General features: G+C 37.3%; 1 protein-coding gene and 1 long non-coding RNA gene across 2 annotated transcripts; both read left to right on the top strand.

The window, feature by feature from the left end:
• Positions 1-1,628: 1,628 nt before the first annotated feature.
• Positions 1,629-3,158, top strand: LOC136252789 (uncharacterized). The gene has a single exon (XM_066045356.1). It carries the CDS (start codon positions 1,706-1,708, stop codon positions 2,870-2,872), a length of 1,167 nt encoding a protein of 388 aa, XP_065901428.1. The 5' UTR covers positions 1,629-1,705; the 3' UTR covers positions 2,873-3,158.
• A 19,044-nt stretch (positions 3,159-22,202) lies between these two features.
• Positions 22,203-24,156, top strand: LOC136254363 (uncharacterized). Its single transcript, XR_010700444.1, has 3 exons — positions 22,203-22,694; positions 23,254-23,477; positions 23,530-24,156. It is a non-coding gene; the product is annotated as an uncharacterized lncRNA (long non-coding RNA).
• Positions 24,157-25,600: the final 1,444 nt, after the last annotated feature.

Raw genomic sequence — 25,600 nt, 5'->3', positions numbered from 1 at the left:
AGAACTCATTAAAACCACAGGAATGTGGTATAGAGTATGTGTACATGGCCATATTGGGTGTATCCATACAGGAGATGGCAACTGAGGGACACACTCAATAATGCTGACTGGTAGAGACCACAATTGTAACCTAGCTAGCTACTTAATACAGTACATGAAATGTTTAAACATTGATAAGGTGTGTATAATTCAGTGCCATAAATGGATGACCCAAATTCAATGATTAGACCCAAATTCAATGATCAGAGCATCTGACTGTTCTATTGGAATATTTAATAGTTCATGACGCCTGGTGGATTATTTCAAGAGAAATAATGTTTCAGCCACCCAGATAATTAGCAGTAAAGGTGTCAAGAGTACATGCCCAATTTGGTTCCATTAAAAATTTATACTCTAGAGCTGTTGGGGGACTTCTCTTCACCCCCCAAAATGCAGATCCCCTCCCTAAAATTGTGAGTGATAACTGCACCTATTTACTTACTGTATCAAAATGGCACACAAAACTATTGAAATACCTATCTCAAACAATTTAATGTGTAAAATTTTCCCAGGTTAAAAATGCATCCAATAGCTACCAGTTAAAAATGCCTTAAATTGAGTATCTTTTTAATTGTTTATTCAACAGATTCAATTCCACATTAATATTGGAGTGCATAAAAGAGTTGTGCACGTGAGGTGCACATGGTCCTATATCATCATAGCCAACACTCATGTATCATCTACCAACCTGTATAGGGTCTGGATTCATCCCATGTCAATATCTGGCAACACTTGTGAGACAGCCTAGTCTGGCAGCTATTTCAACTATTTTATATAGTTGTAAACTTAATTTTGGACAAGTGGACTTTCATCTGGTCACCCCCTAAATTCCTGATTTCCCACCCCAATCATGATTTTAAAAAGTACATAATGTGGGAGGCCATAAAAGAGTTCACAATACCTAACTTAAAGTCATTGTTTATTCTGTAGGATTTCTGCTTTGTTTTCCCATGTACAGGTAATGTACGGTGAAAACTTCATGAATAATGGAGGAGGGGGTGGGTAATGATGTGCCAGACATAACAACTTTATGTGCCGTGTATAACGAGGTTAAGGCAGAGATGCCAACCTCTGAACAATTTTAGGAGTGAGACCTCAAATACTACCAGCCATGTGGACCAGACTCCAGTGCAGCTCCAGGATTTTTGGTAGTGAAGACCAAAAAAAAACTAGAAAAAAAAAAGTCGCTGCATGCTCAAACTATAAAAATAAGCATAGGGCTGTCCAATTTTAAGCACAGAGCTAATGATGAAGCAGATGAAGCATGACAAATGCGTGAGAACTAAGCTGATAGAGTGAGAAACAGAGGGTTAGGCATGAGATTACTAGCCAAAGAGTGAGACTCACGCCTAATGCGTGAGAGTTGGCATGTCTGGTTAAGGTCAGTATGAGAAATTGAGAAGTTCCTTTTGTAGTTGTATGGATGTCGAGGAGAGAGGAGGTGGGAAACATTCATTACTCATGCAGAAGCAAGTTTTGCTATATTTGATTGCGCCCATTGCGGCGCGCTTTCTTATTGCTATTGATGTGGGCCACAATATTGTTAGCTGTCATAATTATGCAGGCGCCCCTCGACATGCAGATCACGTGTCATTGGGGTTCCCTTGGTTGCGGTCTGCGCTTAGCACTCAAAGCTTGAGCTGTTTGTTTTGTGGAGGTTAGTTACATGTCCGGTTTGCACTGTGGATTGATTTCGATCGTGACCTCGTTCGTGGTTGTAGTAGCACTAGAGGTGACCAACGAAGCTCTCTACGAGGTCTCATTTGAATTGGGCAATGAAGAAGAGTTGATCTTGCTCTACAGCTACCCCAACTCCGACACGAGCAATCAAACTCTGAGAGAGACAGTGGAGCACTATCTCACTCAGGTCGTGGAGCGCGATCTTATAGAAAATGGTCTAGTTGATGTCTCCGTCTCTGTGGCGAGAGATGTACCGATGCGTGGAGACGTGTACAGTGTCACCATTACCGGAGACAGCCATCAAATAAAAGAATACAGCATACTCATGACTAAATTTCTAGAGAATGGAAAGTCTGCTCTGCAAGGAGTGGAAAAACTCAAAGCTGTTGGAAAGTGGAACGAGGAAGAGTGGCGCATGTTTCTACCTCTAGGATTGGCCATTTGCAACCACCGTTCAGTACAATTGCTACACTTTCCTCCTGATTATTCCTTACCACAACAAGACTATCTGGGATCCAAGACTAGCAAGCGATGGGAAGAACTGCTCCTTCTTAATAATGTCCCACAATCTGAGGTCACTCTGTATGAAACAATCTTGGATATTGCACCCATTGCTGCTCCAGCCAGTGCAGGAAGCCAGTTGAAAGAGACGTACATCTATTTTCAGCCATATGTCCTCAAAATGCTTCCTTTCCTTGTTGAAAACAAAGGAAAGACATTACCGATGGTAGCCTATGGTGGCCCTGTTTGTAAGTGGGTCATGGAATTCTTTAAACTACAAAACTTCGGTGTCAACTCTGTGGACGTCATAAAAATAGGTGAGTTAACAGTTCCCGTTCTTGGAGCCAATCACCCCAGCTATATCTGGTATGCCAAGGATGATGGCAGGGAAAAGGCATTCAAAGTGGTAGAACAAGATTTGATTTCTGCATGTTGGCAAGCAAGAATGAGTAATGATCCTTCTCTACAACTGAGTAATGTCCTACAGGAATGCCAGCAATACTGGAAGGAGCCTCCTAGGCCTATGAAAGTTTGTGTTGCCATGGAGAAACAGGCCTATGGTCTCAGCCAATCTGAAGCAATCAAGAACTGTCGAAATGACTTTCCTGGTGACATCAGCAGGGATACCAGCTCACAGAAAATAGAGCTTTAAGTATGTAGAATCTCAGCTCTTGAATACAAGCAGACAAAACTATATGTGCTAATGTCATTTAGAGTCACTTTAACCTTTTGTTTACATGTACCTTTTGTTAGTCATGATCCATGCATATACTTGCAATAACTGCCGGTGTGTGTTTTCAGCATGTGTATGTAACAGCTTCACATCATGCTTTGCAGTGTGCCTGTATAATTAAGTCACCTATACACCTATAAATAATATAGCTATTGAATACGAACAAAAAGCCAACTGTATAGAAACATAATGTTACCCACCAGAATCATAGTTATTTATTACACATAATAATAAATAATCTCAAATTGTACTATAACAACCTACAGCTAAAAGGTCAGTACGAGATCAGTCGTAGACGCAACTAGCTATAGATGAATATTTGTTATATTTTAAGCTTTCAGTGAAACTAAAAATTCCTTTGAAGACCGCTATAGATAAAGGGCAGAATTATAGCTGTAAATCTTACAATAGGTACATGTCACCATATGATTGAATCAGAGTTGTCCCATTTTATAGAGTTGTTTCAACACACTCACTTGTGTGCAACTGCAAGTAGTTTAGTAAACAAGCAACTGTATGTGTACAGCTCGCAAATGTTTGTGCTTTTAAAAAAAACTTAATTTCACTATAATGAAGTCAGGCACCCCCTCTAGCTACTCAGTGTACTGCACGTACATCATGTGCACATGTATGGGTTTGATCTTTTGTAAATTGGTAGGCAGCCAGCTTGTGGTATGCACCTTGTACAAGCTTTACTTCCAGTGCTCATCCTACCTGGTAAAGTAGATAAAAACAGAAACAAAAAAACAAAACAGATTTAGCAACAACAGTTATAACAATTACAGATTAGAGCTTTGTAGAAACCTGCTTATGAGGGAACTATGATGTGTTCACTGTTGAATAGCACGGGTGTTTACAGCTTGCAGTGTCTAACTGTCATCATTCATTGCTTACAGCAGTAACAGCACCTGGTTGAATGCAAGAGTATAGAGAAAAACTCAAGTTCTTTCACCACTAAAGCTTTGTTTAAAAAAGTTATACTTTACTCAATTCAATTCTTTGTTTGCACAAAAACTGATTCAATGTGGGCAGCAACTGGGAAGAATGTGTGAACACATATGGACAAACAGACAGCTTTTCAGCTAGAATTGCAAAACTCATGTAATTGCATGTATATTTCACTTCACATGTAACTATTTATAGTTGTGTAAATGTGTATACTTTATTCATTTTACTGTGTACTCCCTTTCAATGTAATTGATATTGTTGTTCAAGTACCCAATTTACTAGTATCAGTGTCACCAGAGTATTGTCCATCAGACAACCACACCTTGATCATACCTCAGTTGATCAAGAAAGAAAATGCCATAATCATTACTCTGGGCTGGTTTTGCTGAGTGAACTGTAGAAGTACGGCTATTGCAGCCTCACTAGACCTGGCAGAACATAGGAACAATAATTAATCAATTTAATTTACTGCCCTCAGTCTTGTTGCGGTACCTTATATGAAGTACGTAGGGTGCATGCTTCGAAGAATTTTGTTCAGTAGTTTCAAGACACATGCAAACCTCATCCGTTAATTTAATACTTATCATTATTTTAATGGGGATGCAGCATCAGCCGAAGCTGTTCTTCAGCTATTCCCTGTACACAACATAGCTATATGTTGGTGCTTATATTGCTGACCAAATTTCAGGCCAACAATTGTAAATTGCTTGTTTCCCATCCTCTTTTGCATCAGATGTGTTTGTGGTAATTAAAAATCACCATCTCCAGTTAGAAGTATTGACTTTTAAGGCTCAGTTTAGTATTTTAGACCAAAAGAATGAAAATTCTACAAATTTTGGATCTAGTCTCATAGTTTTAGTTCTACATTTCATAAACTTTGTCATCTGCTACCTAAGTATGTTTGTAACAAAAATATGGAAGTATAAGTACTTTATCAAATGATTTACTGATTGAACTCTCTAAACTTTCAGTTATCTCCTCTTTTGAAGCCATAGTAGTCATTCCTAAAATCTGCTTCCATGCTTTTAAAGATAACATTATTACAAGTCACTACAAGAATTTTTGGGAAGTTTCACAATTAGCTGTAGGAGGAGAATCAATTTTAGTGCTAAAATTACAGGTTTTTTTTGTAACCATGCCATAATTTGTACCTACATCAGAAGATTTCATTCAAATTTGCACTAAACAGAAGTTCAATGTCTCAACTAAAGCATGTGTTATTCATCAGGTGGAGAACAGTAACTGTGTTGGTTTTACAGCTTCATATAAAACACATAATTTTATTCATGGAAGCCATAGGACATAGTTGCATGCCCCTTAATTCTACAACCAATCATATTTGTGACCATATTTGCAAAAATGGATCATCCTTCCTAACTTATATATATATATAATATATAACAAGTAAATGAAACAACAAAAGACAACAATTCAAAGTACACGTGATGGAAACACCTGACCCTCAGATATTGCAAGGTCAAGTGCTCCAATAGTCACTGGGCTGCCATGATGAGACCTGGCTCCACGTAAGCAGGTTATGGCTGACCTCAGTAAAGAAAAACTGGTGGAGCATCTAATCCAGGACACTACTATATATAACTGTGGTCTCTCTTAGCAGCAAGCAGAGATGCCAACCTCTTGTAAGCAGTAGTGGCCGCACTTCTCATTCCCCCAAAAGTAGAGAATACGTGAGGGGTGAAAGAGCCCATTTCAACATCCCTTACATGCTGCTCATACTTACACCATTTGTCACGCTCAAACCTTTTATATAGAGAGAAACTGTTGTGTTTCGATAACTAGGAGCAGTAGGATTAAAAACTCTTAAGCCTTTTCCTCCAAAATCCTTGCACACTGACATCCAGACGTGCCTCATCCTCCACATTAGCTGTAGCATAGTTAAAAGATTCACCAGATATTGGGGGTTGCAACACTGGCTCAATTGCCACATCATGACAAACTTCAGACAAAGCAGCTGCTGTGAAATCCCTAAGTTCATTATGACGTAGAGTAGGGAAACCGGCCACCAGATGCACAGTTCATTACATGATCAACAGTGAAGCCATGACCACACACACACACTTAGCAGGCAAGCCACTGGGCAACCATCATAACGCAAACACAATGCATCCATAAAAGCACCTTTATGGAGTGTAAATCCATGTTCTTTCATGATGGGAAGCACCGATAGCTGAGAAGAGGCACTTTTCTCACTAGACAAAGAAACAATGCGATGTAAATCAGCTGGCAAAAGGGGAGTAAGTTCTGATTGCTTAGAAACCAGCTACTGACATCTTAGTCATAACATTGGCCTTAGCTTTACGCTGGGTACTAACCACTGTTACCCTGAAATGAGTCTGCTGTTCAATGATAGGGACCCGCCTATTATACTCAAAATTTTACCTATTATGCTCAAATTATGTTCAAGCTTTATGCCTCATTTCCCATGTTTTACTAATAAATTTGCAGTTATGGGTACATAATAAGTGGCTGAAGCCAGGGCTGCCCAGAGAAATTAAGGGGCCCAGGGCAAAGAGTTAAAGTGGGGCCCTTGACCCAAGTTGTAAGGTGAAGACCAAAAAAAAAAAAAAAAAGTCACAATCTGCTGGCTATGACAATAACTACCCATCACCAACCATATCTCCTTATCTATAAGCTTGCTACACTGCTCCTCTGAAGAATACTGCGACTGCTCTATTAGAGTATTTAGATCTGACTGCTCTATTAGAGTATATCGATCTTTTAAACAGGTATTCAGGGGGCCCTTCATGGGGCCTCCTGGGGCCCCTTTCAGGCTGGGGCCCGGGGCAAAATGCCCCAGTCCCCCCCCCCCCTCCCCCCTGTGGGCGACCCTGGCTGAAGCACATCTTTGCTCTTTTAAATGCATGTGATAGAAAAGATCGATGTACTCTATAGAACAGTCAGCTGCCTGATTGTTCTATTAGAGTTATTGACTGTTCTATTAGAGTATACAGGTCCTTGTTCATGGGCTCCAACAGCATTTACCTGAAACATTCAAACTTTACGCTGACCTTCCTGGTTATCTAGCTAGTTCCAGCCCCCCTAGTACCATCCCAACCAATCTTTCCTCCACCCTCAGCAGGCCTGACTTGGTATTGGTTTCTAATGATTCCATTTGTTTGTTCGAATTGACAGTACCAACTAATACCCAGCAACATCTTCTTGCTGCTAGAGCTAGAAAGGAAGATCGATATAGCTCCTTGCAATATGACCTCCAGCTTTCTGGGTTAACTGTCAATCTTGTTCCAATTGAAATTGGTTGTTTAGGCCATTTTTTGCCAGAAACAATTGCTCAAATGGCTACTGCTTGTGAAGTGCCAAAGAAAACCATAAGATCCTTGTTTGAGCAGGCAGCTCGCGTTGCTGTGTCCTGTTCTTACAGAATTTTTAATTCTAGAGCCTCCCCGGGCTGGGATCTTTTAGACCACCTTAGGTAAACTTTAAGTATTACATATATGTAGATATAGTTTTTTTTTTGTTTTTTTTTGTGTATTGTAATTTAATTTACCTTTAGTTAATGTAAGTCTTGCCAGGGCTCCTGTACTGATCCATCAGCACATGGTACCCCTGTGTCTAGGCCCCTGTATGCTTGTAATGTATATTTTGTCTTAATCATTAAGACGTTTATTCTCTCTCTCTCTTGACCATTAAGGATTTGTAGTATAGCTCAAATATTCTTTGCTAGCATTATGCTCAATGCTTTCAGGCACTTATTATGCTCATAATTATGCCAGCATAATCAGCTAGTCCCTATTCAATGATCTCCTGGATTAAGGCTGAGGTAACCTGAAGGAAAGAGTCAGATTCAAAATTAGCATTGGCAGAAGGATTACACAACCCGAGCCCACCCATATGTGCTGGAAGGGAAAGCAGATCTCTTTCTAAGTGACTGACACATTTGCCAGTAACAGCAGGAATAAATTGTTTAATGATGGATAATTCAAGGGGTTGGAGAAAGTCAGAGTGCCAGGTAGAGTTTGCAAAAAGTAAGTCCATTCACCAACAAGACCATGAGTTATAAGCCACATGAGGTTGAACCTTTGCCGCAATCACACTCAACTTCTGCAAACAAGACACCCAATAATCAACCTTCTCACTCACATAGTGTTTCACAAAAGTTGGAGTGGATCCAATAGCAGCACCAAAGGTGGTGCTTGCCCTCCTGCCACATCCAGCAAAAACCTTCTTTACCAAATAAAAATGGTTCCTCATAGATGTTCCTCCAACACTGCTCAAAACTTTTACTTTTATCGTTTACCACGTCTCTGGAACTCATTACCAAAAATAGACCTATCTCTGTCCACAAACATTATTAAACACAAACTGTACAACTACATGTGGGATCATTTCATGCGGCAATTCAATGATACAAACATTCATACCTTCCATTACCTCTGTCCCTGCTGCCACTGTTTAACAGCGTCACCATCACCAATATATGCAGTACTGTTAGAAGTAATTATTTACTGTAATTAATTGTTACAGTAGTAGAGTCACTGGCAGCACTTGTCAGTGACTTTCAGTACCTTTTTTGTGTGTGTATACTGAAAAACAACAATAATAATAATAAATCTAGATGTTCTGGTTTCACTATCAGCCATGATTTAGAGGGTTTTACATTATAGCCATAAGCTGGGCCCAAAGTCACAAGGGAAGACCACCATTTATACAACCCCTTCAGTTCATCCTTACTAACTATAGTAACTGACAGCCTTTCCCTAAAAAACAAACAAACAAACAAACAAACAAACAAACAAAAAAAAAAACACTGATTACGATCGAGTGAGGAATGCCCTCGTGACCTCGCCCATGTGACCTTATCTTCCGTTCAAAATGAACTTCTTATGGATGGTCGCGTGGCTGCTGGTTTTAAACTTGTTCCTGGTCGCAGCTGAAGACTGTACGCTATACAGTGATACTGACTGTTCGAACTGTACGAAGAAGGACGACTGTTATTGGTGCGAGTCGTCCAAGGAGTGCACGGATTGGAAATGGGGCGACATCCCCGAGTGTAAAGATCAAAACTATTACTTCAGACAGTGTAATGTCAATGGATTCAGTTTTATATTAATATTCTCACTGGCTCTACTGCTAATCCTCTTCACGTTAGTGTGTTGTTGCGTTTGCTGTTGTTGCTATTGCATTCGGAGAAGAAGGCGGAGGGAATACTCTTTGCTGGAGAGCCGTAGGGCTAGTTTTCAGGAGCGACAGAGACAGTTCCAAGCGAGAAGAGATGAAATACGCCACAAATACGGGCTGGACAGCAGTGATGCCACAGTTTAATAGATCCAGAGCAGATATATAACACATAGGGAGAACTCAACTAAACTGATACGGTTGTAAAAGGTGTTGTCTGTTGGAAGCTTTTGTGTGATAGTGCATTTTGTATGATTCTGTAATTGGTTGTTATTTTCACTTAATAGTCTTGTGCATTGATTACAAAATAGCAAAGGTGATATGTTGATATGTAAATATAGTTGGGTTGCGTAAAGTATACATCCTTTATTGCTACACATGTAATATCCCTGCACTTAAAGTACATGTAAGGCTTCTCTGTGGTATGTTGTATACATGTTGTATACATGTTGTATACTTGAACATGGTGGTGATACTTCCTATAAGTACAAGTTGAATGCTCCATTGTACTTTGTTGTCTTGTATCAGAAGGATAGTACTATTATGGGTAATGTCTTGTGGAATCAATTAGTCACAACTTGATAACACTCAGTTATTTTTACATGAGGGAATTTGATTCTTGGATATATTATACTGTGATCATGTATACAGTGGAAACCCTCTAAGATGGGGAATTTATTCTTGTCCTTTGTAAAGAGGTGTCCTCAATTAAGGGGTTAACAAGCTACTAATACCGAGATGTCCTTTATTAAGGGGTTGTCCAGAATTTGGGGGTGTTCTTTAAAAGGGGCTCCACTGTATATGGGAAGGTGGGACGTGGTATGTTTACCTCTGTGCATGTGGTATTGTCTTCCGTAGGTAGTACAGCTCATGAGTTACGGCTTTACAAGCTGAGCTTGTGAATGAAAAGTATTATAATAGGGTGACTATGAGGGCTTTGCCTAGATAAGCATGCTGGCAGCTGATCTTTGGTTGGGTAACCGGTTTGAGAGGATGATTCCTCACTTGGTGTTGATGAAGAGTCACAGCTGAACTTTTGAATGAGCATTGTAATTTTGCATCTTTGAAAAAGCACCAGAATGTACACCTGAACTGTCATTGCCTGTTGTTCCGTATAGCAATCATTTACTCTAATACAACTGGATTAAAGCAGAAAAATAGCACTGCAGCCAAGTAGGTGATTAATGGTGTGAAGAGCAGACATGTGCTCCATTACAAGTTCGGAAAGGGACGAAACAGAATGCACTTTATCAACTTCTCCATATCTGGGAAAATCGGTCTTATCACCTATTTACAAGTGCTGGAGAATTGTGAAGCAGATAAGATCAAGTATGCTAGTGATATTGGCGAACTTGAAACAGAAGTACTTAAGTATTCAGTGTGTTGTAGTTTGCCAATTATAGAAGCTATGTGTGCCAAATTTTCACATGTTTTACACTAATTCCTTACCTTCAAGAGCATCCACAGTAGAAGTAGCCAACACTTAAATTTCCTGCCGTTTCAGTTTTTTTAGATAGTTTTTAACTTGATGTTGACTGTACCAGGCAGGCTCCAAAAGGGGTAGGAGGTGGACAAGGGACTGTTTAAAAATTAAAGAGGAAGGTGTAGGGATGAATTAGGAGCCATTCAGGTCTCAAAATGAAATGACATTTACAGTACAGGTCTTTATGCAACACCACAGAGTTGTACAGCCACATAGTACGCACACACAGTCACCCCCAGGCTGGCCAGGGCTACATTGGGGCCCAGACCGCTCGTATGGATCGCCACTGGGCTTGGGAAAAGCAGCTAGCAAAAGCAGACCACTCAAGTCTAGCTATAATTTTGATTATGAAATTAGATAGTTTATTCATGTAGCTTTGTGTTCTTGGTGAAAAATCAAATCTGCTGTCATGGGCAATAAGACCAGTTTTTTCCATTGAGACCCAGTCACATAGGAAATTGAAACCTTTGATTGGGCAAAAATAATGCAGACATTTGAATGAAAGGTTTTAGAAATATTTTTAGCAGGTCAAGCAGTATTATACAAATGAGGCAAAAACTTTGAGCTTGATGTGATTTAATTCATCCGGTATGAGATACTAAACCTTTTGAGGGCTCAGTCCAACATGTAGCTACATCTATGTACTACCCATAATATAATAATATGTTGTAAAAAAGTTGTGTGTTGTTTGTATCACTAAAACGTTGTATAATTATACATTGTGTAATTCCTGTAACACAAACAGTGATCATCTTCAACTACAGTCTGTGCCCAGACTGGTAAGGGGAACATGTTTCTTTCTCACCCCTGCACAATACATTGAATGATACATTGAAAATGGTCATCTTTGCTTAATAGTCTTGTGCAATGATCACATGTTCAGGTTGTTTTGTCATTTCAAAATAGCAAAGGTACGGTGCTATTTTGATATGTAAATATAGTTGGGTTGCATAAAGTATACATTCTTTATTGCTACACATGTAATATCCCTTGGAGCTTGAAATATGTGTAAGGTTTCTCTGTGGTATGTTGTATACATGCTTGTGTTTGGATATAGTCAGGTGATACTTGCTACAAGTACAGCTCCATTATACTTTGTTGTCTTGTATCAGAGGGATAGTGGCTGCTATTATGGGTAATGTCTTGTGGAATCGATTAGTCACAACTTGATAGCACTCAGCTATTCTTACATGAGGGAATTTAACTCTTGGCTATATATTATACTGTAATCATGTATATAGTGGAGATGGACATCATTGGGAATCCTTTGTAAAGAGGTGTCCTAAGTTGAGAGGTGTACAAGCTACTAATACTGTTAATTTGGTGTGTCTTGGGTTGTCCAGAATAAAGGGATGTTGGGGTTCCACTGTATATAGGAAAGTGGGACATGGTGTGTTTACCCCTGTACATGTGGCATTGTCTTCCTTAGGTAGTACGACTCATGGAATTATGGATTTACAAGCTGAGCTTGTGAATGTATAGGGTGACTATGAGGGCTTTGTCAAGATAAGCATTCTCTGCATGCTGCATGGGGTCTGATCTTTGATTGGGTGACCAGTTAGAGAGGATGATTCTTCTCTTGGTATTGATGAACCACAGCTTTTGAACAAATATGGTATTGTTTGAATCATACCAGAATGTACCAAACCTGAACTGTCATATTATAATAATTATTATTGATCTTATTGATACTAATATCTGTAGTCCCATGTCATTTACTCTAATAGAGCAGTCACAACTGGATTGCCAACATACATTGTTGATGTAGACTAGACAGCAGTGAGAGAGAGAGATATTAACACATAGTGATTAAAAATTATATATGAGCTGAGCCTTCATAAAATAGCTAAAACAGAAAAATGGATTTTTTTCTCAAGAAAAATGGCTAGATGATTAACGGTGACACTAAAGGTGGGAAGATCATACATGTGTGATTCGGCTCCATTAAAAGTTTGGGAAGGGGACTGTGCACTTTATGACTTCCCTATATAGGAATGTATGGTAAAAACTTAAAGTGGGCATAAAATAAAATATCAGACATTTAAATGAACATTTTAAACAGGTAAAACAGTACTACAAATGAATTTATTTATTTAAAGCTTTATGGTGTAATCACACCAAGGGTCTGAAGGTAACAGGTACCAACAGCCACTGTCTACATTACACTATATACACTACTTATTTACATGTATGTACGTACAGTTGAGATTACTTACTACTTAATTATGCACATTATAAGTGTTTCAAGTTGAGGTGGTAGGTACTGAATTCCAATAACTTGATGTATAATTTCATCCTTGAGTTATTAAATGTTTTTGAAGGTTTAACTCCACATGTAGCTAGATAATATGGTTCTAAAAGGTGTTGTCCGTATCACTGAAACTTTTGTATTGTATAATTCCAGTACCGAGTAACATAAGTAGTTACCATCTTCAAATTATAGTCCATGCCCGGACTGGCAAGGGGAACATGTTTCTTTCTCACCTCTGCACAAAGTGCATGTGCTTGGCCAATGTGTCTTCTTGAATGTTCAGTGGATCCATACACTGTGGAAATGGGGGGGGGGGGGGGGGGAGGAGTATACATTTACAATTCTCACACTTTACAAGTAAGTAACACCCATCTTGTTAGCTATCACCAATATTTGATGCAGACATTGCAGCAATGGAGCAAAGAAAAATGTCACCACATCACCACATACTATTTAATTTACCCATATCCATATATCCATATTATATGGCATGCATGAAGAAAATAATGTATTAACAGGCAGAAATAAGTGTTATTTCAAGCTCCTATAGGGGTCTTAAAGCAATTGTGATGGCACTATATAGAGAGGTTGTACACAACCAGTGTGTCTATATAATCATGCCATGTGAACATGTATATTGCATGTCTAGTGTAACAATAATACAAGAGTTGACTGAGCTTGTAAATCAGAGTTGTACATGAGGAGAATTATTTCTGTGTTGGCTACAATGTTGGCTGTCCTATTATGCATTGCTTAGGTGTATGTACCATCCTATACTTTGAGGTGGATAAATTTGATTGAATGAGGATCAGTGTTACTGTGGCTGAAGGGGAGCTGCAATTGGAGTGCTGAATATTGTGAGTGAACATATAATTATAGCATTACATGTATTATCATAATTTGTACATTCTTATCAAAAATGGATAATATCTGGGATGTGTTGTTGCTAAAATCTGAACCAAACTATCATAATATTCAACACAGCAATTTAAAAAGAAATGCATTTACCATTTACAGTGGAACCTGTCTTATCCGGGCGGTCTGGTACATACTACTGTCCGTATCTCAGAAATGTCCGTAACTATGAATAACATGCTATTATGTTAAAATGACTAACTTAGATACAAGTGATGTTGTTATTGCTATCAGTTAGTATATGCAGTTTAGTGGGCAGAGGGGGAAGTCACTACAGAGCATTCATAGTCACTCCCATGGGCTGTAAAAATCCATTATCACCTAGCAACCTAGTGGTAGTTATTATTAGTAGAATAAACAAGTCACCAAACAGGTAAACATCAACCTTTAGTGGGCAATTGGAAACAGCGGAAATGGAAACGGGAAGTGGAAATGGAAAACGGAAATGGTCAAATCATCATATAAATGTACCCTAGAGTGAAACCCTTGTTTAGTGGCCACTTCTTAAAGACCACCTTCTTATAAAGACCACCTCTGTACAGAGACCACTTTATAATTAGATCTCAATGGCATACTGACCACTTCATGGCACCTCTTTGCAAAGACCGCCTCTTCACATTGCAATAATAGCTAGGTTCCAAACATCTTATGTCATGACTGCTTTGAAAAAGACTAGGCTGTTAAGGTCGTCAAACCTCATTTTTCGTTGATACAGTAGGTTTTAGTGTACTAGCTACATTTCACTTGCATGGAATATATATTTTTTGTACGACACATTCTGGTACCATAGTATTATATATGCTGGTACAAACTAAGTGATGATGGTATATGACTTGTGGAGAAGGAGATGACATTGATATGAGTCATGAAACACAGGTTTGAAGTTTACCAAATATTACCATGCAAAGTGGTGGTCTTTATCAAAAGTGACCACAAAGTGGTCCTTAGCCATCTTAGAGATCTAATTACAATGTGGTCTTTGTACACAGGTGGTCTTTATAAAGGTGGTCTTTAAGAGGTGGTCACCAAACAAGGGTTTCACTCTAGAGTACATTTATATGATGATTTGACCATTTCCGCATTCCATTTCCACTTTCCGTTTCCAGTTTGTTTCCAATTGCCCACCTTTAGTCTCCCTCCTTGTGTTTTCATCTAAACCAAACTTCATTATGGTCAATAAACTACAAGCCACATGACCAATTTGGGCTGCCCGGACAATAGAGGTGTCCAGAAAATAGAGGTCCGGATAAGGGAGGTTCCACTGTAATTTGAACTCTTCCTGTCATTTATTCTAATAGAGCAGTCAGTAACTGTTTTATTATTATTTTTATTGCTGCTTTACAGTTACCCGCACTGAAGGTCTGACAGCAACTTGTGCTGTTAGCCTTTGAGTTAACCAAACCTATGACCTAAACAGGATTTGACAACTGTAAGACTACCATAAAATACTTCACATGATGAACATGGGACTTGTGGCTGTTATATTATTATGAATTCATTGTTAACAATAGTCAGTTTGTTTTCACCAGACCCCTGCCAAGTACAGTAATGTCAAAGAGGTGATCACTCCCATTGTTTTTGTACTGGAATCAACATGTTTTCATGTTGTAAACATGTTTGTGTGTTGTGTGCCTGATCATGAATTGCCTATACTAAATGTGCTTAAAGCCTCATAACTCACTTGCTCTTGCCTGTATCAAAATGCTTTTTTGATAATAAAACAGCTCTGGTGCTTAAAGGGTTTCACAGCAATACTAATTGTTTGGCCAGCTGGACCATACAACAAGAGTTATTATCCAAAAATGAAGGCCCAGGTGTCAACTATACATCAGAATTATATTTTACCAGTCAGTCATCTTTTATTTTATTGGTTTGATTACTGATCATCATCCTCATAGCATTTAGACTGGTGACACTCACTGTTAAAATATACAAACAAACATGCATATAATTATTGTATAGTGCAAGCATGTATGTACAGTGGTAGCTATCCATAACAGCATCAGTTAAAAAAATCCTAGAGCACTTGAAATTGGCCTACTGAGTGGAATGCTTGACTGCTTGTACAGCTAGCTACCTGTGTTTTGACTACAGTATGATATGTATTATTTTATATATATATATATATATAGCTATACCTAAGTGACTATATATTAGGTGACCTTTTGTTAATATTGTGGTGGAACTAAAACAAATGGTGGCCTTGTCACATCATAAAATTATCATTTATCTATGATGTAATTAACTATAAGGTCCCTATAGCTAGTGCCAAGTATTTAGCAGTGGGAGGTCTATGGCGTTGCATGTGCCTCAATTTTGAAGTAAAGCTTTGTTTAGCTAGCACATTAGCTTGCCAGATGGATAGATTTTATTAAAAGTGTATATTTTAATATGAATCAGATCATCCAACATTGCTGCGTATTGCTGAATTCACCAATTAAGTTGTATATACATTAAACACCAGCCTACTATGCTGGCATAATTTTGAGCATAATGGGTGCCTTATATTTTTCCTATTATGCTAGCATATTGATAATAGGCAGAATAATTATGTTGTAACTACTATAAACGTTGGGAGTGAAAATACATCTTGCATGAAAGATTGATCTACTCTAATACAATAATCTGTAAATCCAACAAAGCAGGCAGTGTAAGTAGATATTGACACAACCACTTTTATATGATTATATGCATATAATTTACAAATTTTAGCATTTTAAATAGATACCTGCTTGCAAGCAAAACATGGGAAAACTGAGGTATAAATTGTGAGTATAATATGCAGAATCTTTGAGCACTGCAACATAGCATAGCATAATCAGCTGGTGCCTATATAATATACATGAGCCTAGCCCTCTTTAATTGAGACAGTCTTACAACACAGGAAAGGACTCCCATGCATGTACTGTATAGTAAGCAGTTTGCAAATCACCACAGGTTATTTTTTCTGAGAAATTTTTTTGTGGTTGGATGGTCTTGAAAGGAAAAATTATTGGTGATTATTAATTTGTACATCATCATTAGTTAATACTATGCTAGAAACTAGTGGAGGTCTAATTTCACTACTAAATATTTATAATGTGCATGTGTATAGGTTTATTAGACTCCTCTCTCAATTTAATATTAATTAAATTTTGTATGATTTCCCACCATTATGATGTGTGTATATGACTCATAGCTGTACATACATTATTGGTCTCATCGAGTGACTATTTTAGCTTCATCAGCAAACACACAACTGATATATAATTATAACGTTTAGAGAATGTACTGCAAATAATAAAACTATACCAACACTGCATGCTTAAAAATACAGCTAGTTTGTAGATCGTAGCTAAATGTAGACTTCAGTCACCCGCAAGACACTCCCACACAGCAAGAAAATGTGTACAGAGGTGTGTACAGTTGGCATGTAGGTAACTACAATAACTATAAGGCTAACAGCTTGTGTCTTCACCACAGGTGGTCACTACACCAAGTGACTTAGGGGAATACACAGTAGTTGTTTCTACAGTATTAAAGATAATCTCACTAAGTGCTTGTCTTTTTAGGGTAGTAAGATATTCTCTGATTACTTTATTAGAGTGTATAAAATTAATACTATACACTAATTAATCCAGCTATTGCAGTGCTTTACAACTGATATAAAGTATGTGACTATCTGTAGTGTCAGGTATATGGGCTCAAATTCTTACTGCTCTAAGGGGGAACTCCTACCCATGCACAAGAGAGATTCATGAATAATATAACTTCAAAGGAGACTTTGTGTTTATTTGTGTGATGTACAAGAGCTCTTCTGTAGCCATGGGAACTTTGGTAGAGTGCATATAGGGCTGCAGGAGATGGAAAGAGAGAGAAAGAGAGAGAGAGGGCGGGGGGAGGAAGGGGGAGGGAGGGAGGAGAAGTGGCCTGGACTGCACACCAAGAAATATACACAGTGTAGCAGAAATGGCATGCAGAAACCTACATGAATTGAAGCTACATCTGTAACTTAGTTACCTGGTAAAAAAATTTGATACAGTGTAGATACATGAAATGTCTAAGCATCATTTTAAATATTGTGTTTTATACAAAGTACTCATATAGGCAATATAATGCGGTGCCTCATCGGTGATCCAAATTCAGTGACTGTATAGTTTCAGAGCATCTGACTGCTCTATTAGATTACTTTCATTGAAAATGGCACCATCAAAATTAATGTATATTTGCAATTGCATGTCATTGTTGATGATGCCAAATGCTTGTAGGACCTTTTACACAAATAAGCATCACAAACTACTAATGTTTGCTTCTGCTACATGGTATCAGGAGCAGACTAATGAGTAAAGAGGTTGAGTTATATGAAACTTGAAAAACCATGCAACAGACATGGATGACTTTCTTGGGGTTGAACACTCTGAGAAAATTTAGACTATATTTATTGTGTTGGTCCAGGTAAAACAAGTTTTAAAAATAACAAAAGTTTAATGTGACTGTTATATTAGGTTAGTTGACTGCTCTATTAGAGAATTTCAATCTGAACTATTTTACTTTTATAAACCAATGCAAAATCAATTTTAACTGCTTGCAAATATACTTGACCAATTTCTGGAAACATCAGGCCCTGGATCCACCCTTGATACAGATAATGTCAGTTTGCTACTTCAAGACCAGAGATTCTATTTTAAACTAGTATCTGTACTGCTGGTGTCACCAGGAAAATCTTCTCGACAGTACTTCAGATTGGTTGTGACCACAGGCGTGTTTCTCCATGGCAACACAAACCTTCAAAGGCCTATATAGAAGGGTTCTTCCAGTATTGCTGACATTATTGTAGTTGTAAAGAGAAAGTATATTATTACTAGACAGTCATACAAGCCTGCTAGCCCAATTAAACTCTTATCAAAACATATATGGAATGCATATGAAGATATTATGCTCTCCAAAAATAAGCATTAGCTATGTGCTTTTGACCAGTACTCAAACAGCTGCCTATTGTGCTCATGAGAAATGTTAATGTCCAAAGTATGCATCAGTCTTTTTGTCATATACAAGATAACACGACTCTATAAATCACAAAATACATTTGTAGAACAGTGATAAGTATCAACTAAACAAGACATAAAACTCCATCTAAAAAGTATTACTTAGTCAGTTCCTACATAAAATGTCAGCTTTAAAGATTTTTTGGTCAAAATTGTTATCTCAGAGTGCATAATTTTCAAAAACTTTCCTGGAGGTGCATCCTCTCAGAGACCCCCTCATATTAAGTGTGCATGTTACAGAAAATTTGGAAACCTGTCACCAAAATTCCTGGAGCCCTTGCTGTATGTTAATATAGTGTTGTTTAACCTACTCTGTTTATAGTATTTTAGTCATTATCCAAACTGTACTACATGTATGTGCATCATTTAGGTATTACAGTATCTGAGTTTTCTTTTGTAACAACATAGGCACAAATAACACTGCACTTAATGCATGTGATAGCTCTATCATGTCCACTGATATGGGGTGATTTCCAGAATCTGCATGGTAAAATAGCTGACATAGTAGAGCTCCTAAGCAATTTCTTTGTACGTTTTGTGACAAAAGTATGAAACTTAGTACATAGTTTGTATATACCATGAAGGTCATTTTAAGATTGGGAGCCACCTCAGATTTGACCTTTGGCGACCTTTGTGTCCAATTTTATATGTAAAAATTGGCAGTTTTCCTCTATTTCACTTATCCATGATTCAAATTCAAAATCCACAAACTTGGTGCCAAATTAATGCTTTTACTCTAAGCAGCAAGTTGATACTTACAGAAACTCTGTAGCTTTCTCTATTCCAGTTATAGAAATTTTTATAAATAACAAATGCCATTATTTCTCCCTCCCACGCATATACTTTTGATATGTAAAAGAAAGAAGGTTGCTTATTCAATTATCATACTATTTGGCAGCTAGTCACCTCAATTGGGCATGAGTATCAGGAGCAGACCCATAAACTATCAAAGGGTGCATATAGGGTAGTAGGAGTACAATATAGGAGGTGGGGAGGGGTTGGGATAACCCACTTGTGCAGTATATAAATTATACACAGTAGAGACCAATTTTAAATAATTCTATTAACCAAGTGGGTATAGGGTAAGGTTGTAACAAGGAACCTACGGAAGTGTAAAAGAGATTATTTGCATGGCATCTCTATTACTGTCAGACTTGTACATACACTTACAGGCCAAGGTAGTTATGTTGATAGTTTGGAACATGTACGTATCTATAAGATCACCTTAGGAAGAGCTTTATGTAGAATTGGTGTACTAGCATATTGGGTGATATGTAATTATAGCTAACCTCTATATTGGCCAAAATGAGACTAGCCATGAGTTAGAAAGACTCTATTACTTTATAGGTTAAAAATATTAAGGAACAAATTTCATGAGTGAATAAGAGAAATTTAATTGTGATCATGAATGAATATGGTTGAGTTTATAATAATATTATTTTGCTAGGCTGCACAATCTAGAATTTTGTGAATGAAAAATTAATGTGAAAATTGCTTTATACATGATTTTGTTCATCCCTTGATTCTGCCTATATGGTATAATAACAGGTTTGAATGGCAATAATAAAAATGAAAGTATATCCACATAATCACCAAATGCTTATTAATTTTTAACATTCAAATATCAAAGAATATGATATCCTGCTGTACAGATTTATTAATAACCATTGTTCACAGATATGGAGAGGCAAACTACCTTGGAGCCATGTCAATAAAATTATATTATGGCCGTATAATTATATAGTCTTTGGTTGTTTTTTTATTTTCATAGCATGATATTAGGATTAATGTATTATGTGAATGTTTTAAATATATGCTGTATTCACTCTATTCTCCTGCAGACTATATGGAGTCTATACCGGATGTGTTACACAGGATTATATTTAATACAATTTAGAACTTCTACCCCTACCCATTGATGTGCAGTGAAAATTATTATGCACTGGAATCTGTGTAATATGGATAACTCTATACTTTGGGACCTTAACTACAGAAATGTCTGGATTATGTAGGTTGTCTTCAAGTGTCCATGCGCATTAATTTAAATGATGCAACTACATAAATTTTTCCAATGAAAATACATCTCACGTAAATCCAATAAAGCAGACAATGCAAGTAGATTTTGACACAACCTCTTTATTGGATTATTCATATAATTTCACCAACATCCAAAATAAGAAAAAAAGTTAAATATTCATCTTGTAAGCTAACATGGGAAAACTGATCATGACTTCAGGTCTTAATTGCGAGCATAATGGGAAAAGCCTTTGAGCACTGCAGCATAGTACAATGATTAGCTGGTGCCTAAACATAATTGAGATATGCAGTCTTTCAGCACAGGCAAGGACTCTCATGTAATGAGATCAACAATAAATCGATCGATTGCAAATTATAATTAGGGATCGATTGCAAGTTGGGGACTTCCTCTGAAGAGTTTTGTTTAGATCTTTAGTACTGTACTCGTATACCTCAATTATAATTATTCTGTACCTACTGTGAAGTCATAATATTAGCTGGCGGCCAAGTTAATGGCATAATAAACAGTCACATGCATGAATTTAATATATAGCTATATATAGTTTGAAGATCTATAATGGCTAATTTATGAACAAAGGTGTCCAGAAATAAGTAGCTACATAACTACGTACGTATATAGTTGGTGGAATCATACAGTGAAGCCTCACATAGTAGTCACCTCAGTAGTGAGGCCACTTTGTTATAGAGGCCAGGTCCAACAAGTTTAGTATTCTATTACATTGTTTTAGTAAGGACTTTTAGTTTTAGTTATATAGTCACAGCTAGTTTCGTCAATAGTTTTAGCTTTAGTTATAGTATTTTTTAGTTAATATTGATTTAGTTATGATTATATTCTCTGTGTTATTTTAGTTTTAGTTGCAGTTTTAGTTAAAAATGTGATAATGTTTTAGTTATATAGTTATAGTTTTAATAACATTAAATAAAAACATTTTAGTTTTAGTTATAGTTTTAGTTGTACATAAGAAAATCTTTTATATCTTTTCCAATTCTTTTTAGATTTAGTAAAATATTCTGTTGTATTTTAGATTTATAATATGGATTTGCTTTTAGTTATAGTTTTAGTTAACTAATATATTTGTCTTGCTAAAAGTACTTTTAGTTTTAGTTATAGTTAACTAATACAACACTAATATTCAGTAAAGTAACCACATTAATACATGTGATACCTTCACTACCTGCTCAGTTGGCCTCCTTATATAGTCATATTGAAGGAAAATTGTATCAGTTTGGTTCTGTACTGAGTAAGTGGCCACTCAGCAAAAGTTGCTGCTCCTGAGCATAAGTGCATAGTTTATAACTACTAAAATGTACTGCTTTTCCAACCATTATAGCCAGCTATATATGCCTCAAGGTAATGATGGAATAGCTAATTGGTATAAAATTCTGCTACATAGTCATAGTGCCACTGCATTAATTTTATGTCAATTGTAAATTGTTGTTAGCTACAGCAACTCAGCAGCCAGTTGTTATTATAAAGTGAAAACCTTGATAGCTAACATCATAGAAAGCTACTAGTCTGGCGCGGCCGCCCCTTTGATTAGAGTTTAAGGGTCTGGTCTGTCTAGCATCTCGTACTTGTGCCAGATTACGAGAATCTTGTGCAACCAATCAGATCGCTTGGCTGCGAATTAACGCATAACTCGTAAGAACTTTTCTCGCGCATTGTGATGGTGCATGACTATATGTAGAGATATCATTAGCGCTTGTGAGTCTGTGGCCGCTTCTTTGGGTTATCCTCACTTGAAGGAAGAGCAACGTTCCGTGATCATTAATTTTGTTACTGGAAACGATGTTTTCGCAGTGATGCCTACTGGTTATGGAAAGACACTATGCTACGCGTGTTTACCAAGTTTGTTTGACCAGCTGTTAGGAACAGACAGCTCTATTGTGGTGGTTGTTAGTCCGTTAACTTTAATAATGATGGATCAGGTTATTATGTATAAGATGTGCGTTTATTTGAATGTACTAGCAGACTAGCTACTGCATGTTTGTGCCTGTTTTGTGGACATTCATGACCAGTTGCTTAGTATCCTTATCTCAGTACAAGTAGCTATACTTATTGACCTTTATACTACATTTTGTTAGTAGTAGAGAAACCCTGGGTTGGGTTAGGTAGGACATTGCCATCAGAAGTGTGTGCCACAGAGACCAAACGGTTTACTTTCCATTCCCACACAAATTCATCTTAGAATATAGACTATAACTATCAGATAGTCAAATCTTAGCAACTACTCTGAGGGCAGCAAACTGCATTCCTATGTGATATTTCCCGGGCAATAATTATGTGGGTTAAACCCCAGAGGTACCTTGAACACCCACACTAAAGACAAATTAATAATGCACAATGTAAATACATGATAATTATATACACTTCTTATCTATAGTTTTTTTTTTTTTAAATCTATGTACTCCATCTGTATGAAGCTCTTATACAATAAGTAATATAATAGCACAGTTTTTAATCCAAGTGCATTTGACTGTATCTCAGGTTGCAAGTTTCATTGAAAAGGGGATTTCGTCTGCTTACATCACTGGAGGCCAACATGACAAAGATATCTTGTGCGGAGTGATTAATGGAAAATTTAAGATAGTTTATTTTACACCAAAGATGTTGTTATTGAACAAAAATTGGCGGGAGTTGTTGACAACAAATGTATATGTAGAAAATTTGCGGGCACTAGTTGTTGATGAAGCTCACACAGTCAAGAAATGGTAAAACGTTTATTCAAAATGTATTAGTATTAATATGTTTTGTTCAAAATAGGGGAGACACTTTTTGAGAAGTGCTTCGGAGGTTAGGTGAAGTCCGGATCCTTGTTCCCTCATCTGTGCACATTATGTGCCTAACTGCAACTGCGTGATTGTGGCTTATTGTATCGGCACATATGTGATACTCTAGGAAAGGGTTTTACTTAGCCAGTAAAGGCCCCTGATTTACCACCATATCGGCTTGCTGACATGTACCACAGCTGCGTGGATGAGGACATTAAAGCCAACATTTTAAAGATGTTTTCCAAACCCTCTCATTTGAGAGTGGTAATAGCCACAGTGGCTTTTGGTATGGGGATAGACTGCAAGAACGTACACCAAATAGTGCATGTAGGAGCTCCTGAAGACATTGAAAGTTATATTCAGGCTACAGGCCGTGTTGGACAGGACGGAGCTCAGTCAATTGCTGTTCTCATGCAAATTAAGGATTTTGGGACAGTCCATGCAGATGCACAGATGAAGAGTTATGCTAGCAATGATACCGAATGTAGAAGAAATCAACTGTTTCATGACTATGTGGGATATACACACAATATAGAATCACCATGTCTTTATTGTGACATATGTAGTAGAAGATGTAATTGTATAATATGTGATTTAAAAGTTCAGTCTTTCCGTGTTTACTGTTTAGTATTACAATTGATGAAAATTTAACAATAATATAGTTACCATGCCGAATTCTTCACATATCGTTTCTGCATATGCTCAGTTGTCCAACCAATTACATCCTGCTTAGGTTTGGCATGTAAAGGACTGACTGGTTTGGGAAATGTGGAATGCTTTCGTCCATCGACATATTCAAACACACGGCATTTCTGTAGTTCCTTTATAATTGCTTCTAATCCCTTCTGACATCCCAGTTTACTATGTGCACCACTACATTTGGCGATATTATTGTCATTATCATATTGCATTAAAGTTTCACTTATTGTACCCAGTGCTTTGCCACAGCGTATCAATCCATCCTTTGTTTTATTGGCACCAAGTCCCTGTATGATATTTTTTATCTCTTTGTTTAAATATTCTAAATGTAAATCAAGGGGAATATTATGCCCTCTTACGGCTGAGGTATTTACAAACCGACTCCACATCAACTGCTCTGCCTGTAGTGGTGGCAAGTCACGATGGTACTGGCAGAGCAACTTGAATGCTTCATTTGAATAATTTACACGGCCAGAGTTAATGAAAATTGGTAAAAGATAGCGATAGTAAGCCAGTGTTTGTTTTCCATCACCTTCCTTGATGGCATCCTTGAAGAGTAAGTACAGCATACCAATACTTAGTAACCTGACAGTGTACTCACCCACTTGGTCAGTGGTAGAAGCTGGCGGAGCAGTAAATGATAACTGAATATGCTTCATCACAATATTTTAACAGACTTTCCAATATCTCCTTTCTTTCATTGTCAGTTTTAGTCCAAACAGTTTCTGGTGAAGGAATCTGATCCTGAGATGGTATACTATCCAAACTTTCCATTCCCATGGTTTCCAAAGCTGCACATAGTATGTGTGCAGTGATGACAATCTCAATGAAGTCATCACATGAATTAAAATTATTCTTTGGAATTTTTCCCACATTGCTGTGATTAATTAAGTTCCTGAGCTGATACAAGGTACCATGCTCTCCAGCTGATGAAACATTATAAAAGTACTTCCAGATAATCTGTAGATAAACACATTATAGTGCTATATCCTATTATTGTAATTTACATTGACAGTAGTGTTACATATGCAGTAGGGCTCAAACGAATAGTGGTTTTTACTATTCGAATATCTTTATTCTCAACTACTGAATATTCTTTTTCAGCATTGGTATGCGGACGAGATATCAATAATTCTGTTGTACAAGATGTCTCTTTAATACAATTCACAGTTAACATGATTTGATCACAGATATACTTATGTAGGATCAAGAATTTCCAAGTACTCTACACACTGATGTTATATATTTCTTTGAAACAAATATTCGTTTGAGCCCTAATATGCAGTGAAATTCCACATCATTAATAAAACCATCTCAATATAGTGGCCATGTCAAGTAGGTTATAAACATAGCTAAGGTTAATA

This window comes from Dysidea avara, chromosome 4, assembly GCF_963678975.1.
Source record: "Dysidea avara chromosome 4, odDysAvar1.4, whole genome shotgun sequence".
NCBI classification, from domain to species: Eukaryota; Metazoa; Porifera; class Demospongiae; order Dictyoceratida; family Dysideidae; genus Dysidea; species Dysidea avara.
This window is presented reverse-complemented; position numbering and strand designations above follow the sequence as displayed.

Coding starts and splice junctions, on each gene's coding strand:
- LOC136252789 (XM_066045356.1), top strand. CDS start 1,706: ATGTCCGGTTTGCACTGTGGATTGATTTCGATCGTGACCTCGTTCGTG.